Genomic DNA, 13,787 nt, shown 5'->3' on the forward strand with positions numbered 1-13,787 from the left:
ACATGCCCCTTGCCCTACAAGCAAAATTGGAGAGGTGAGCCTGACCAGGGGATGTCTGAGGTGACCAGTGCCAGCCAAGGCATACTTTGGGCTCAGCATCACTCCCAGAACCTCTGAGGTTGGGGTCAAAGTCCCTGTCTGTGAGACAGATCCATCCCCAGAGGTTCAGGGCCCAGGGTTCGAGAGACCAGTTTGCATCTGAGGATCTCCACATGAAGGTGAAATCCTGCAGAGACAGGGCTGATAAGTTTGTGAGGTGACCTTCCTTGGGGAAGTGTCCCACTGGCCAGAGTCAGGTTCTCCATCTCACCCCAGAAATGCAATTCAGCAAATGGGGCCACACGCATTCCCCCAGCCAGCCCAGCCTCCCCACTTGGGCGTGGAAGGCCAAGGGAGATGGGGTGACCCAGGGTGAGGGCAATTTTCCTTTGGAGGGTGTGCACCTGACTCTGGGTGGCCTGTCCCCACCCCCCGCCTGGCTCAGTGGCATGTGAAGCACTCACCCGCCTCAGGATAAGCTGGGTAAAGAAGCAACAGCTGCTGGGGTCCTTTTGCTGCCTCAGAAACTATGACAGCACCCTGGAGCCAGGCTAGTGTCTAATTTTAAACTCATGCTTTGTGCATTTGTGCATGTGAGTGCAGCCTCCAGCCCCCACTCCCCCACCACCTCCCCCAGTGCACAGAGGGGACGGGCTTAGCAGGAAGGAAGATCCAGAGGGGCTCTGGCTGGCCAGGATCTGGGGAAAGAGGGCTGGGTTGTGGGGCAGGAAGAGGCAGCTAGGGGAGAAACACCATGGAGCCTGCTTCCCCCCAAGATGACGTGAAGAAGAGGCAACAGAAGGAGAAGTCCAAGAAACCGGTGCCGCCAGCAGCCCCCCGGCCAGCCAGGGCTCTGTTCTGCTTAACCCTGCAAAACCCGCTGCGGAAGGCATGCATCAGCATCGTGGAGTGGAAGTATCCTTTGGACTGGGTGGACTCGGGAGTGCGTATGTGTGCGTGCCTGTGAGCATGGGTGCTAAGGAGGAGTGCTTGCTGGAGCAGGCCCCCCTGGGGCTGCTAGGCAGGCAAGTCCTCAGCACACTTTGAGTCTGTGAGCTGACTCTGCATATGCTGTGGTGGGGCTGTTTGTGCTGGCTGTCTCACTGGGCCTGTGAGGGAGCAAGGAAAGGAAAAGGGGGGCGCAGGCCACCCCAGCAGGGTGTATTGGCAAAGGCGATGGCTGTGCAACCTGGAGGCACAAATAAACTAGTGGGAAAGACAGGGCTGAGGAGCAGACCAGGTTCGGGGGGATCCTCAGCAAGGTATTGCAGAAGCAGGAGACAGCCTGGGTGGCAAGGGATGTGGGCATATACATGTTTTGTGCTGGCTGTGGCTGGTAGGAGCCATGCTGGGGAGAAACAGGAGGTGGCCTGTCCGGAGGGGAGAGAGTTTGGTGTCAGAGAAGAGGATGCAGGGCCTGTCCCAGGGCAGGGATGGGGCCAAGAAGAGGAGGAGGGCCAGGGTGGAAGAGCAGGTGCTGAGGATGCAGCTTGGGAGGACAGGCCAGCCTAAAGGAAGAGAGGCTTGGGAGGTAGGCAGGGAAACCACGGAGAACCGCTTGGGCTCTGTGTGTGTGTCACTGCTTGCCTGCTCCTGCAGCTGCTCCCTGCCATTGCCGTGGGCAGCTAGCCAGCACCCTGCCAACACCATTACCATCTCAATCTCCTCATCCTCTTCCTCCCCACCACTTTTGTCACAGGTGAAGGCTTTCATGGGTGAAGCTGTTTAGAGGGACAGTATCTCTTTGTGCCTCTGGTTTTACTTATGGATGGGTTTGGCATGGTTGCTCTTCAGTTGGCCATGCTTTGACTGGGGTGTTTTAGCTTGGAAGTGCCAAAATGCCATTTTTCTGCCACCCACCCAGGAATAATTTTAGGCCATTGTTTGTTTAAAATACAACTTGTATTATGGGGAAGGAAAGAGGATATTTTTGCTTTAATGGCAGAGGAAACATTTCACTTGGTTTCAACAAAACATTTGGGCTTAACTGAAACTGATGGGATTTGGGCATTTCCAGCAAATCCAGTCTTCCCACCCCAACTTTTCTCATTTCAGTTACTGGATGCATCTAGGTGTCCCTGGCCTTGACAGGGTTCTCTCAGTCTGGGGTTCTCTCCTCTCTGGGGTAGCTTGGGCAGCCCTGCCCCACTGGAGCAAGCTTTCCTCCTGTGCCTGGGGGCTGCAGAGCCAGGCCTTGCTGGTTGGAAACACAGTCTGCATTGTGGTATACATGGTGCTACAGCGGCACCAAAGCCATGCCCCAGCACCACCAGCAATGCCATCTTGCTCAAAGCCCGAGCTGCCCATTTGCAGACACTTGCAGCATGCTCACACCATTGGCAGTGCTTTGCTAGGCATGGAGTCTGAGCCCTCTTGTTCCTACCTGGCACAAAGAGGCTCTCTGACCTTTGAGGGGAGGGAGCAGAGCCAAAACTGGTGAATTTGCCATTTCTGCTTCTCTTTGGCTGAGGAATGGGGTGTTCTGCAAGCACTTCCTTCCCAGAGCTGTGACTGTATCGTACATGGGCACAGAACACGGAAAGAACTTGTCCATAGACCCGAGTGGCAGGGGTAGAGCTGCAAAGAGTATATACATCTTCCAGCATGCTCAAATGCCTTCTTACTAATGGGCCAACATATGCCAGAGCAACTGCATAGCACACTGAGAGGGGTCTTTCCCACACTGGGAACCTGGGTAAGGGGCATGGAGGGAAAAGGTAGATGTCTCACCAAGAAGATCAGAGGTGCAGGTGGTCCTGACCTGTGGGAGATGGATGATTCTGGGCATTGGGTTTCGCTGGCACCACTCTTGTGCCTGCCTGTATTTATACACCAATGCACCTGTCTCCCCTCACTCAGGGATCAGGGTTTGCAAGGCATGATGGGGTTGTTCCAGCTCCTGTGGGTTGTTATGGACTTCAAGGCGAGACCAGCTGCCAAGTGGAGATTAGCATGACCATTCTCTGTGGGGATACCTGGTGAACAGGTTCAGGATGCTGTTACACATCTCTGCTCCTTGGCCCCATCTCTACTGCATAGCCTCTGCACTGTCAGAGGCACAAAGCTGAGGCACGGAGCTGGGACACGGTCTTTTCCAGGCAGCTGGAGAGTGCTGGGATTCCAGGTCATTTTGTAGCCAGGAGGACTTTAAGGCAGAAGGGTGAGAAGTCTGGGGACCATGAACAAGGCACTGAGTGCCTAATTCCCACTGTGAGGCTGAAGTTGGTTTCCTTGGATGCTGCATGGCAGGAGGCTGCTAGGGAGCAAAACAGATATTTGCAGGGCAAGGAGATGAGGAGGGTTTTGAGTCTCTGGAGTGATCAGTGACAAGAGGCAGAGACCCCTTGTCCCAGTGACAGTACATGACTTTTGGCTAGGTGAATTGTCCCACTGCATTTCTACCTAATGACAGTGCCAGGCTCATGAACACTGGCAGGCAATGTGGGACTTGCAGGCAGCAAACTGATACCAGGATAGCACTGGGTCCTAGCTTCACCTCCAATTGCAAGATAGTTCTCCCTTCTAGGAGGAGGGAGATCCAGATCACCAGAGCAGAGAAACAAGCAAAAGCTCTTTTACTTCTGCAGTTTAGTGGCTATTGGGGCAGGATATGGGCCATGATTCCTGCTCCTCTTTCCATTGCTTTCACCAGCTTGCTCCATGTTGCTAATTTGGTTCCTACACCCCTGCATCCTCGCAACCATGTGGAGTCTGGAATGAGTGCTGGCAAGGTGGACTGCTCATCTCACTCTGTCAGAGCAGGCAGGGAAGCCTCTATCCCCTGGGCTAGGCTGTGTTACCTGGGGCACAGAGGGGTGCAGCTTTTCCAGTTGACTTTAGTTTTTAAAGTATCAACAATTTGTTGGCCAGAAGGGTCCAGAAAAGGTAAAATAACCTGACTGTGACCAGCACAGGAGGACACAACTGGCAGCACTCAGTCAGCTCAGCAGGCTGAAATGGAGATGGAGAGAATATTCCTTAGTGCCCCTCACCCTCAGCTATGCTGAACTCTGTAGTGGTATCAGTCTTCATGGCTGAGTTGTAGATGTTCCCACAGATGGTGTTCCTGGGAGCTGTGCTCCTTCGGAGAATTTGCCCAAGGTTAGATGGAAAAACTGAGAAATCCCATCTTGTGCTACTGAAACATCTGTACCCAATGTATGAGATGTATCAGTTTGCAAGTGATAGAGATGAAACAGGGAGGTTGGTAGTTACAGGTAGGGATGCCGATGAGAGAGATCTCAGAACAGTTTGTGGGGGTAGGCACTGGCTGTAGTCATAACTTCTTGCTCTTAATGTTGCCTAGTAGGACACTGGTGAGGAGAAGGGGCTGCAGGGGAGATGTGCTGATTTACTGGATATGCTGATTGCTATTTGTTGATTTATGCTATGGGTGGGTCTGGCCCAGTGGACACTTGGACCAACTTTTTCATTTCCTACATGTACTTTTGGTTTCAGTGGTTTTCAGTGCTACTGATGAATGCAGATGAAGCAAGTGAATCAGGGAGAACTGACATTTACTCATCAGGAACATTATTTGTCAGAAAACTTTGGGATGAGCATTGTGATGGAAAATGTTTGGTGTACTTTTTTGCCCCATGCTCTATCCAGTATGAAGTCGTCTGGCAGGACAAGGCCACTGGATGAATGGAAAAGACCCCTTTGCTTTCAGGCACAAGCACAGCCCCATGGTGCATTGACTAGAGCACGTCTAGGACCCAGAAGCACTTCAGTTCTGCAGCAAGGCCTTGGTGTAACCAGCTCCAGGGCTTAATCAGTCACTAAGGATATGAGAGTATGAGGGTGTTTCTGGTGGTCAAAGTACTCCAGAATACTTTGGGTCAGGGGCTCTGGACAGTCCTGAGCACTGCTTACTGTTTCTAATCAGTCCTCCTCACAGTCAGTAAGTATGCTGTGCTTGTCCTGATCTCTCTGGGTCTTCGAGCAAGGACTAAATTATGCAGAGTCAGGTAATGAGAGACAGCAAAAGATGATAGCTGTCCAACCATGTCTGCTGCACTCATTGGAGACCACGGAGTGGATTTGCACCATGCTGGGAGAAATAGTGACTTGGGATCCCTGAGATCAGAGCCCTTCCCTGGACAGGGTGCTGGGGACAAAATTTGAGCTCTGTCAGGGATTCAGGAACATGAGAGCTAGAGCTTGATCTTGAGATTTCAATGGCCCAGCGGAGCAGTGAAGGCAGCAGGAACCCAGCTGTGACCAAGTGCCTATCCTAGGGCCTGCGGGGGGAATAGCAGGTCAGACCATTTGTTTGGAGATGCCACAGGGCCCAGACAGTTCAATACCCTCTTTTAAAGTGGGGGACAAAGCTCAGGCTGGCTGCCTTGGTTATTCCCAGCCCGTGGTACTGCCTACACTGGGGCACTCCAGGCCATAGGATGGCAGCTGGATGTTCTGCTAGAGGATACTCTGGCTAAGCTGTCTTGCCCCTAGGTACCTCCTAGCTGGAGTGACACAGCCCCCCTGAAATCTGCCTCTCAGAAGTGTCTCCCTAATGCCATTGAGTGCAGAGGGAGCAAGGGCCAGCATACTCCAAATGGTGATGCTTTGGCTAAGTGCTTACATTTGGGGAGAAGATCCTGAACCTTCCAGACAACCTACCAAAGGATGACGAGGGGGAGACTGTCAGCTTTTCCATGCCCTGCTTATTCCCCAAAGGCAGCCTTTTAGTTTGTTTCCCCTCTCCATATATCCCATGATAGCGCTGCCTTTCTCTGGCAGCCATGTCCCAAATATCCATGCCCTGTGTCTCATCCTGGTCCATCACTACCAAATCCCCTCCATCCCCAGGGGCCCAACAAAGGGGAACAAGTGTGGAGCATGAAGCCTGACTGTTCTGATTTCCTGCCCCAACGGAAGGTTTCCGCACAGCTTGTGGGGTTTCCCCACATGTACCCAGACAGGTCAGGACAGTGGCACAGGCTGTATTTGTTTTTTGGTTCCTTTCTTGTGTCTCCATTCCTTAATGCTTCCTCTCAGACCCTTTGAGATCATCATCCTTCTGACCATCTTTGCCAACTGTGTGGCACTGGCCATCTACCTGCCAATGCCTGAGGATGACACCAACATTGCAAACTCCAGCCTGGTAAGGCACAGCCCCTTCCACAACCACAGCAGCTGTGAAAAGTTTTGACTTATCACTTAAATCTGTTGTCTCGCCACTGAGATGTAAAACTGCAGATTAATAGCACAAGGATTCCTTATTCCCCATAGGTACGTGGTGGTAGTATCTGTGATGGTGGAATCTGCTGTACCAAAAGCTTCTGCTTCCCTGAAGGGTGAAATGGGGCCTTTTACGTCCAGCAAGAGATGCTGCAAAGTCAGAGAGAATGGGTTTTTAGAGGGGCTGAAACCACCCCCAGGTTGAGATCGAAGCCAGCAGATGTATGTGAAATACAGAGGGAGGAAGAATTAATGCTGAAAAAAAGAACAAATCCACTCAAATTTTTATTGTGACACTTCCAAAAGGGAGCATCCTCTTCCTGAAAGGCTGAAATGTTTTGTTTCATTGTTTCTGGCACAAAATTTTCTGACCTTGCATTTCGAAACTGTCTTTTAATTTTGAGACGTTCTTTTAAATGGGAGGGGGGAGACCCTGTTAAGCTGAGAGGTCACTCCATTGCAATCAGTTATTCCAGACACTCCATTTTGCCTGGAATAAGATATTTTGGTGTGATCTAAATCAACAGTTTGCATCAGTTTTGGTTCACCACTACTTTCTCCTCTTCAAATCTCTTTTGTGGTTCAATCCACATTGACTTCCATTGAGTGTCTAAGTTTGGGTGGTGAATCAAAATATCCAAATGCATCTTGTTTTAGTAAAATGTTATTTCTTGCTGATTTTAGGACTTCTTAGTGTTGTGGAGGGGGTTGTGTGCAAATATTGCTGGCACCTAGTTACTTAAAAAACACCTCTCATTTCTGCCTGTTCCTTAGAGACTCTGCAGTGAATATATTAAAGCACTCAAAGGATTTGAAATATAAAATACAAAATAAGGATTTTATTTGAGCAATTTTTAATTCCTTTAGCTGCTTTTGGCTCTTTCCCTCTCAAAAGGCTTTCAATGACATTAAAGTAGTGCTTACTTCTCATTTCCTTGGAATAAGAGTAAAAACGGGCCACTGTTACCAATGTATTATTGTTTCTTTTAAAAACAAAATCAAGACAGATCCATAGAGGACGGTAATGAAAAATACCCACACAGAGAAAATTCCTGGCATCTTTGTTCAGCCACACAGCACACAGTCTGACCAGTTTCTCTGAGGCCTGGCAAGATCAGGACAGAGTTAAGCTTAAGACACTGGTTTTGCTTTGCTTCCCTGACTGCAGGGGCATAGCAGGATTTGAAAGGTGCAGTTGTCTCAGCCAAAAGATAATAGAAGCAAAGAAAAACTGGGACAGATCAAGCATGGAAAGCAGGAGGTGAAATCAGCAGGGATGGACGCTCCCTGCTGGCATGAGATTTGGCTGAGACCAGGAGGCCTGCAAGGACAGAGGCAGAGAATGCTTTTTTGGATCCTGTCTCTGCAACCCTGGGATTTGTCAAGCCCTGTCACTTTTTGTGGGGGGGAAGGAGGATCTGGGGGTAGGGGGACAAGGCAGGAAAATCACAGAATTACAGAAGAGTTGAGGTTGGAAGAGACTTCTGGAGATCATCTAGTCCAGTCCCCTTGCTCAAAAGTATTTGTGCAAATCATTCAGAAAACTCTTCCAAATTCTTTCCTGCACATCTCTGCCCCCCAAGCACTCCCCATGCTCTGATAAAAGCCTATTAAGAGAAGCAGCATTTCAGGAGCTGTTTGGAAATTTTTCTCCCTGGACATACCCTGTGACAGTTCCCAAGGCCTGCCTGGCCTTCTGCTGTGACCTTCCCATGCAGGGTTTCCCACAGCATTTGTGGGACACTTCCTCTGCTCCCAGTGTCCTGCATCACTTTTATCTCAGTTTCCAAAGGAAGGGGAGGCTATGAGATTGCTGTAACTGTGTGCCAACTGTTTATTGGCTGTCCTATCCCCTTCTGCATTTCAAATCTGCATGGCTTGTCCCAGCTGCATTCAGGGGAAGGAGAGAAAGACATAAAGCTACTCTATATTTTGCAAAGCATGGTTGCTGTGAGCCCCTAGAGAGCAGCCTTATGGTGGTAAAAGCTATCTGCCCTGTATGTTCTGGCATGAATAGTCCACACATGCATCCTGCTCAGCTCCTTGGTGCACATAACTGACTCAGCCACAGTAAGGTCTACCACCCAGCCAGGTAGCAAAGGGAGCGTGGGACAGTGGAGGTGAAGAGGGTTAAGGATGTGAGGAGAAAGGGGAGTGGGGCATGATTGTGGCAGAGAGGCTGGAAGGGCATGGGGATGCTGATGTTGCAGGGGCAGGAGTGGAAACCGAGGGCATGGAAGAGAGCAGGAGGCTGTGGATGGTTTGGAGGGGTCAGGGGAGCAGCACTCACACTGGTAGGATCCACCTCTCTGAAGTAGGGGAGGCAAGCTGTGTTGAGTTGCCTCAGCTAAAACCTTGGTGACCCAGCCCCGGTAGCACCAGTAATCACAGTAATCACAGGTCTCTGCTCAGAGTCTCGCCCTCAGATCCAACAAGGAGTTGGCACTTGTATATATGACACTGATACAATGACAGGGTTCACCTAATCTGCCCACATGCACCAGTATGAGTTGGGGGTTGACCTGCTGGAAAGCAGCTCTGCAGAGAAGGACCTGGGAGTCCTGGGGGACAACAAGCTGACCATGAGCCAGCAATGTGCCCTTGTGGCCAAGAAGGCCAACAGTATCCTGGGGTGCATTAGGAAGAGCATTGCCAGCAGATTGAGGGAGGTGATCCTCCCCCTCTACTCAGCCCGGGTGAGGCCACCTCTGGAGTACTGTGTCCAGTTCTGGGCTCCCCAGGAGAAGAGAGACATGGAGACGCCGGAGCGAGTGCAGCAAAGGGCTACTAAGATGATGAAGGGACTGGAGCATCTCACATATGAGGGGAGGCTGAGAGAGCTGGGACTCTTCAGCCTGGAGAAGCGAACACTGAGACGGGAGCTTATCCATGTGTATAAGCATCTGAAGGGAAGGAGTAAAGAGGATGGGGCCAGACTCTTCAGTGATGTCCAGTGACAGGATGAGAGGCAACAGGAACAAACTGAAACACAAGAATATAAGGAAAAAACTTCTTTACTGTGAGGGTGACAGAGCACTGGAACAGGTTGCCCAGAGTGGTTGTGGAGCCTCTGTCCTTGGAGATATTCAAAAGCCATCTGCACAGGGTCCTGGGCAATGTGCTCTAGGTGACCCTGCTTGAGCAGGGGGGTTGGACTAGATGATCTCCAGAGGTGCCTTCCAACCTCAACCCTCTGTGATTCTCTGATTCTGTGACACTTGGTATGTTCACTGCTTTTGGACATGGTGATGATTGAGCAAGCAATGTTCCTGTCTGTTCCCTGGTCCTGGTTTCTTGAATGGACAGCATTTTAGGTTTGACAAACCTGATGGACCATGGGAGGAAGGGGTACAGTGTACTGTGTGCTTTCACTAGGTCGACTACTGCAGGCCTTCCCCAGTGGAGAACTACATGCAGATTTGGTCCCAGGGTGACTTTTTTGCCTTTCTAGATGTAATTCCCTGCAGAGCCAAGCAGGGTTGCCTCCCGTCCTTCAGCAATTGCTGATCCGTGGGGTGCAGATGGAGAAGAGGGGCTATGGAAAGCCAGAAATATAAATACCCTCATCCATCTGTCTGCATCAAAGGCATTTTAATCCCAGTCTGGAAACGACCATCAGTAGCAAGGACGGTGATCAGAGTGACAGACAGAGCCAAGTGGGCACAGACAGCTACACTCGTGTAAAGGCAAGCTATTTTGGGCCCTGTGGCTGCCGAGGTCTGTGCTGAGCCCATGCAGCTGGACGCCAGACGCAGTGTGGGAGCAGGCACAGCATCTCTGCCCCGTGGAGCCATGGGTTGGCTCTTCTTCTCCCAAGGGGAGACACGCCATGCCACATCCTTCAGTGCCTGGAGGTGTGGGGAGGGACATATTGTTGCAGGGGATCTGTTTGGGAAGAATTTACCCAGCAGGCAGGGAGAGCAGGAAAAAAGCATTTTTAGACAGGGTTCACCCAGTCTGCCATTCAGATCCCCTGCAGAGAAGTTCATGAGACATTTGTTGGGCCAGTTTCTAGCAGCTCACTCTACCAGGCATGTCTGCCATGCAGATTTGTGGCATTAGATAGGGCCTCACTTCCCTTGGGAGCCTGATGCCCAAGGGAAGCCACAATGTGGCCAGCTCACTCCATGGGAACTGCACAGTGTCTCCAGAAAAGAGCCAGCAAGCCTTGTCCTCAGAGAGAGAGGATGAGGAGAGGGAAGCAGTGTGGGCTGTGGGAGGAATGCCAGGCAGGGATGGAAGGATAGGGTAGTGGGGAGGGGAACTGGAGATATGCAATGCCCTGGACAAGGCACCTTTGGACACTGGGTTAGGAAATGGTGGCTCTGCTGATGTATTTCTTAAGAACTTGCATCTTTAGCCCAGGAACCTGTTCCTGGCAGCTTGTTGTTGAAGGGATGCAAGGGAACATGCCACAGGCAAGAGAGTAGCATATGATGCCTCAGTGTGCCATCCCACTCTGCTTGGGGCAGCCAAGGTGCTGCCTAGTGTGCATGGGAGATCACGGCATTGGTAGCAAGGGCAGATCCAGACACCCGCCGGGTGCAGCTGTGCTGACTGGTGATACAGGGGAGGTGGCAGTCTGCACTAACACTGTGTCTGCTTCTCTTTGCAACCCCCAGGAGAAGATCGAAATCGCCTTCCTGATCTTCTTTGCCATTGAGGCGATGCTCAAGATAATTGCCTACGGGTTTCTTTTCCATGCAGACGCCTACCTCCGAAATGGCTGGAATGTGCTTGACTTCTCCATCGTGTCTCTGGGGTAATGTGAGGAGGGGAAGCTGCCGATACTCAGCTTGCCCCAGGCCTCATCCATATTCCAGTTAGATCATTTTTTCTAGTGAGCACAGTGGGTTTTGGGGCAGCTTGTAGAGTCGGTTTATGCCATTTTCCCATGTGGCCCCTTTTTCTTGCCCTGCCCTCTCCTCCTGGGCTCCTCTGTAACTCCTGTTTCTTTTTGTCTGACTCCTTCATGCTTCTCAGGGCTCCTTGCCCTGGAGAATGTGAGTGGCATGGGGTCCTTTGGGGTTTGGCACACAGAGAGTGGGTCCACTGGGCACCAGGGGGATGGGAGGCCTCCTGGCTGCCTGACAGAGCAGGTTAGATCCCAGCAGATGGGTGCCCAGCAGTGGGTGCACCCGTGAGCTGGGCTTAGCCAAGAGTCATTCTCCGGGTCAGGCTCAACTTGGCTGCGGAGCTCTGACTCCCTAGCACAGATTTCTTAGTCTCCATCCTCATGTCCTTCTCTTCCTTCCTTCACCTCCTCCCCTGCCCTGTGCCCTGGTTCTTATAGGCTTTTCACCATGACCCTGGAGCAGATCAACGCCAGGGAAGGAGGGACTTCAGGTGGGAAAGGTGGATTTGACGTAAAGGCCCTGCGAGCATTTCGCGTGCTGAGACCCCTGCGCCTGGTGTCTGGAGTGCCAAGTGGGTGATGTTCACCCTGTCAGCATGAAGGGCTAGCAGATGGATATGAACCCCTGTTCCTGGCTGGGATGGGGGTGGGGGCACAGGGCAGGTTTCACATGGATTTTGGGCCATGCCTGGCCAGAAAGTGGGTGCAGAGGAGCTGCAAATTTTCACTCAACCCTACAGCTTGCAGCTGTCAACATCGGGGCTTTGCAGGTCACAGCACACATAGCTCCCTCCAGGGCTCAGCATCAGCACCTTTTGGTAGGCTGTGGAAAGGGGGCCAGAGTCTCACTCTAGTTTCTCCAGACAGGGATCTCCTTCTCCCATAACTTGTGTGAATACAGGCAGGAAGAAAGGAACAGAACAAATGGAGGGGTATGAACCACCCTCCAACAATGTCTGGCAACTAGCTCTGCTGGGGTCTCCCAGCTTCTCATATTGTGGGTAGAGAAAGGATTTCCTGCTCCAGGGCTTTCAGTCCTACCTCACCTGTGCCAGCTTTTGGTGTCGCCCCTCTCTCTCCTTTTGGCAAGGGGTATTTTGGGGAGGCTGCAGGTCTGGAGAGGCCAGCAGAAGTGTGCAAGGCACACCCAAGGCTGTTTGGGAAGTGGCTGACCTCCTCTCCCTTCTCTCTGGTGTAGGCCTTCAGGTTGTCCTGAACTCCATCATCAAGGCCATGGTACCCCTGCTCCACATCGCCCTGTTGGTCCTCTTCATGATCATCATCTACGCCATTGTCGGGCAAGAGCTCTTCAAGGGCAAAATGCACAAGACCTGCTACTACATTGGGACAGGTGGGGCTGTGGCAGGCAGCAGCAGGACAGTGGTGTTTGTATGTGGCTGCTCTGGGGACCACAGAGCCTGTGTTCTAGTCCTACCAGCATCAGGCATGGGAGCGTGGCATGGAGGAAGGTTATTTGGTAGAGGGCACAGCTCTGGGGATGGTACATGATATGAGAAGGTGGTGAATGGGGCCCCTTTTGGAAGGCTTCACCAGGAGATTGGGAGGTGCTGGGACCTGATCTCCTTAACCTAGCCCGCTGCTTACAACACAGCTTTCCCCCCTCAGATGTGATTGCCACAGTGGAGCCAGAGAAGCCAGCCCCATGCACCAGCTCTGGCCACGGGCGTCACTGCACCATCAATGGCACTGAGTGCCGAAGTGGCTGGCCAGGGCCCAACGAAGGCATTACTCACTTTGATAACTTTGGCTTCGCCATGTTGACTGTCTACCAGTGCATCACCATGGAGGGCTGGACTGAAGTTCTCTACTGGGTAGGCTCCAGCAGCCTGGGCAGCCCAGCTCAGCACACTGGTGACTCCTTGCCCTGCCTCACAGGTGGCAATTCCCCCCAGTACACAGGACCCCTTAGCAGGGCTAAGATCTCTCCCTCATTGAAAGACATCCTGTGCACAAGCTTGATAGTGCAGTCTCCATTCCATCACATCAGGCACATCTGCATGTCTGCTGTGCGGCATTGCCTGAGCTTCCCTCTCTCTCCAGACAGGCATAATTGTGCTCTAAGGGTGCTTCAACTCCGACCTTGGCCTCTGACCTGTCAGGAGATGCCCTGGTCCAGGGGAACCTTTCATTCATAAGAGCAGGGGCAGGTAGTTTGAGCTCCAGGGTTTCTGGTGCTGGAGCTTTTCAGAAACCCAGTGGTCTACTGATATTTTTGTCAAGCCAGTGAGGCCATAGGGAAAGGGTATGGATTGGGCCCAGACATGACTGACTGTTGGATGCTTCTCCAGGGCTGTATCTTGCTGTCCTTGGGAGAATATCTTGATGAAGTTTGGGCTGAACTCTGCTCCCCAAATGCTTGGGTCTGGCTTTATCTCCCCTGAGGCTAGGTACAGAGTGGTGGGGATCCAGGGCTCAGAGAAACAGGCTAATGTGCTGCCAGCCCAAACTCTCCTTTCTGAGGGTAAAGCTCCCACAGGCTGTTGAGAGGTCCCCAGGGAAGAAATATGGGGTAGATCATGCCTCCCCTTCAGGGTGCTTCATCTGCTTTTCTCCTTGTGAGGTGAACGATGCCATTGGGAATGAGTGGCCCTGGATCTACTTTGTCAGCCTTATCCTGCTCGGTTCCTTTTTCGTTCTCAACCTGGTGCTGGGGGTGCTCAGCGGGTAAGTGCTGCCCTGTCCTTTG

At 51.8% G+C, this 13,787-nt stretch overlaps 1 protein-coding gene across 1 annotated transcript in view; it reads left to right on the top strand.

The window, feature by feature from the left end:
* The first annotated feature begins 738 nt into the window (after positions 1–738).
* CACNA1S (calcium voltage-gated channel subunit alpha1 S) overlaps positions 739–13,787 on the top strand; it is a 45,870-nt gene continuing 32,821 nt past the window's right edge. Inside the window, exons 1-7 of the mRNA XM_026101232.2 lie at positions 739–954; positions 6,043–6,148; positions 10,848–10,987; positions 11,519–11,652; positions 12,279–12,431; positions 12,707–12,912; positions 13,662–13,765. Of these exons, the coding sequence (XP_025957017.2) occupies positions 794–954; positions 6,043–6,148; positions 10,848–10,987; positions 11,519–11,652; positions 12,279–12,431; positions 12,707–12,912; positions 13,662–13,765 (1,004 nt within the window). The 5' untranslated portion in view covers positions 739–793. The remainder of the gene's footprint in view (positions 955–6,042; positions 6,149–10,847; positions 10,988–11,518; positions 11,653–12,278; positions 12,432–12,706; positions 12,913–13,661; positions 13,766–13,787) is intronic.

Source organism: Dromaius novaehollandiae, chromosome 27 (assembly GCF_036370855.1).
Source record: "Dromaius novaehollandiae isolate bDroNov1 chromosome 27, bDroNov1.hap1, whole genome shotgun sequence".
Classification (NCBI taxonomy): Eukaryota; Metazoa; Chordata; class Aves; order Casuariiformes; family Dromaiidae; genus Dromaius; species Dromaius novaehollandiae.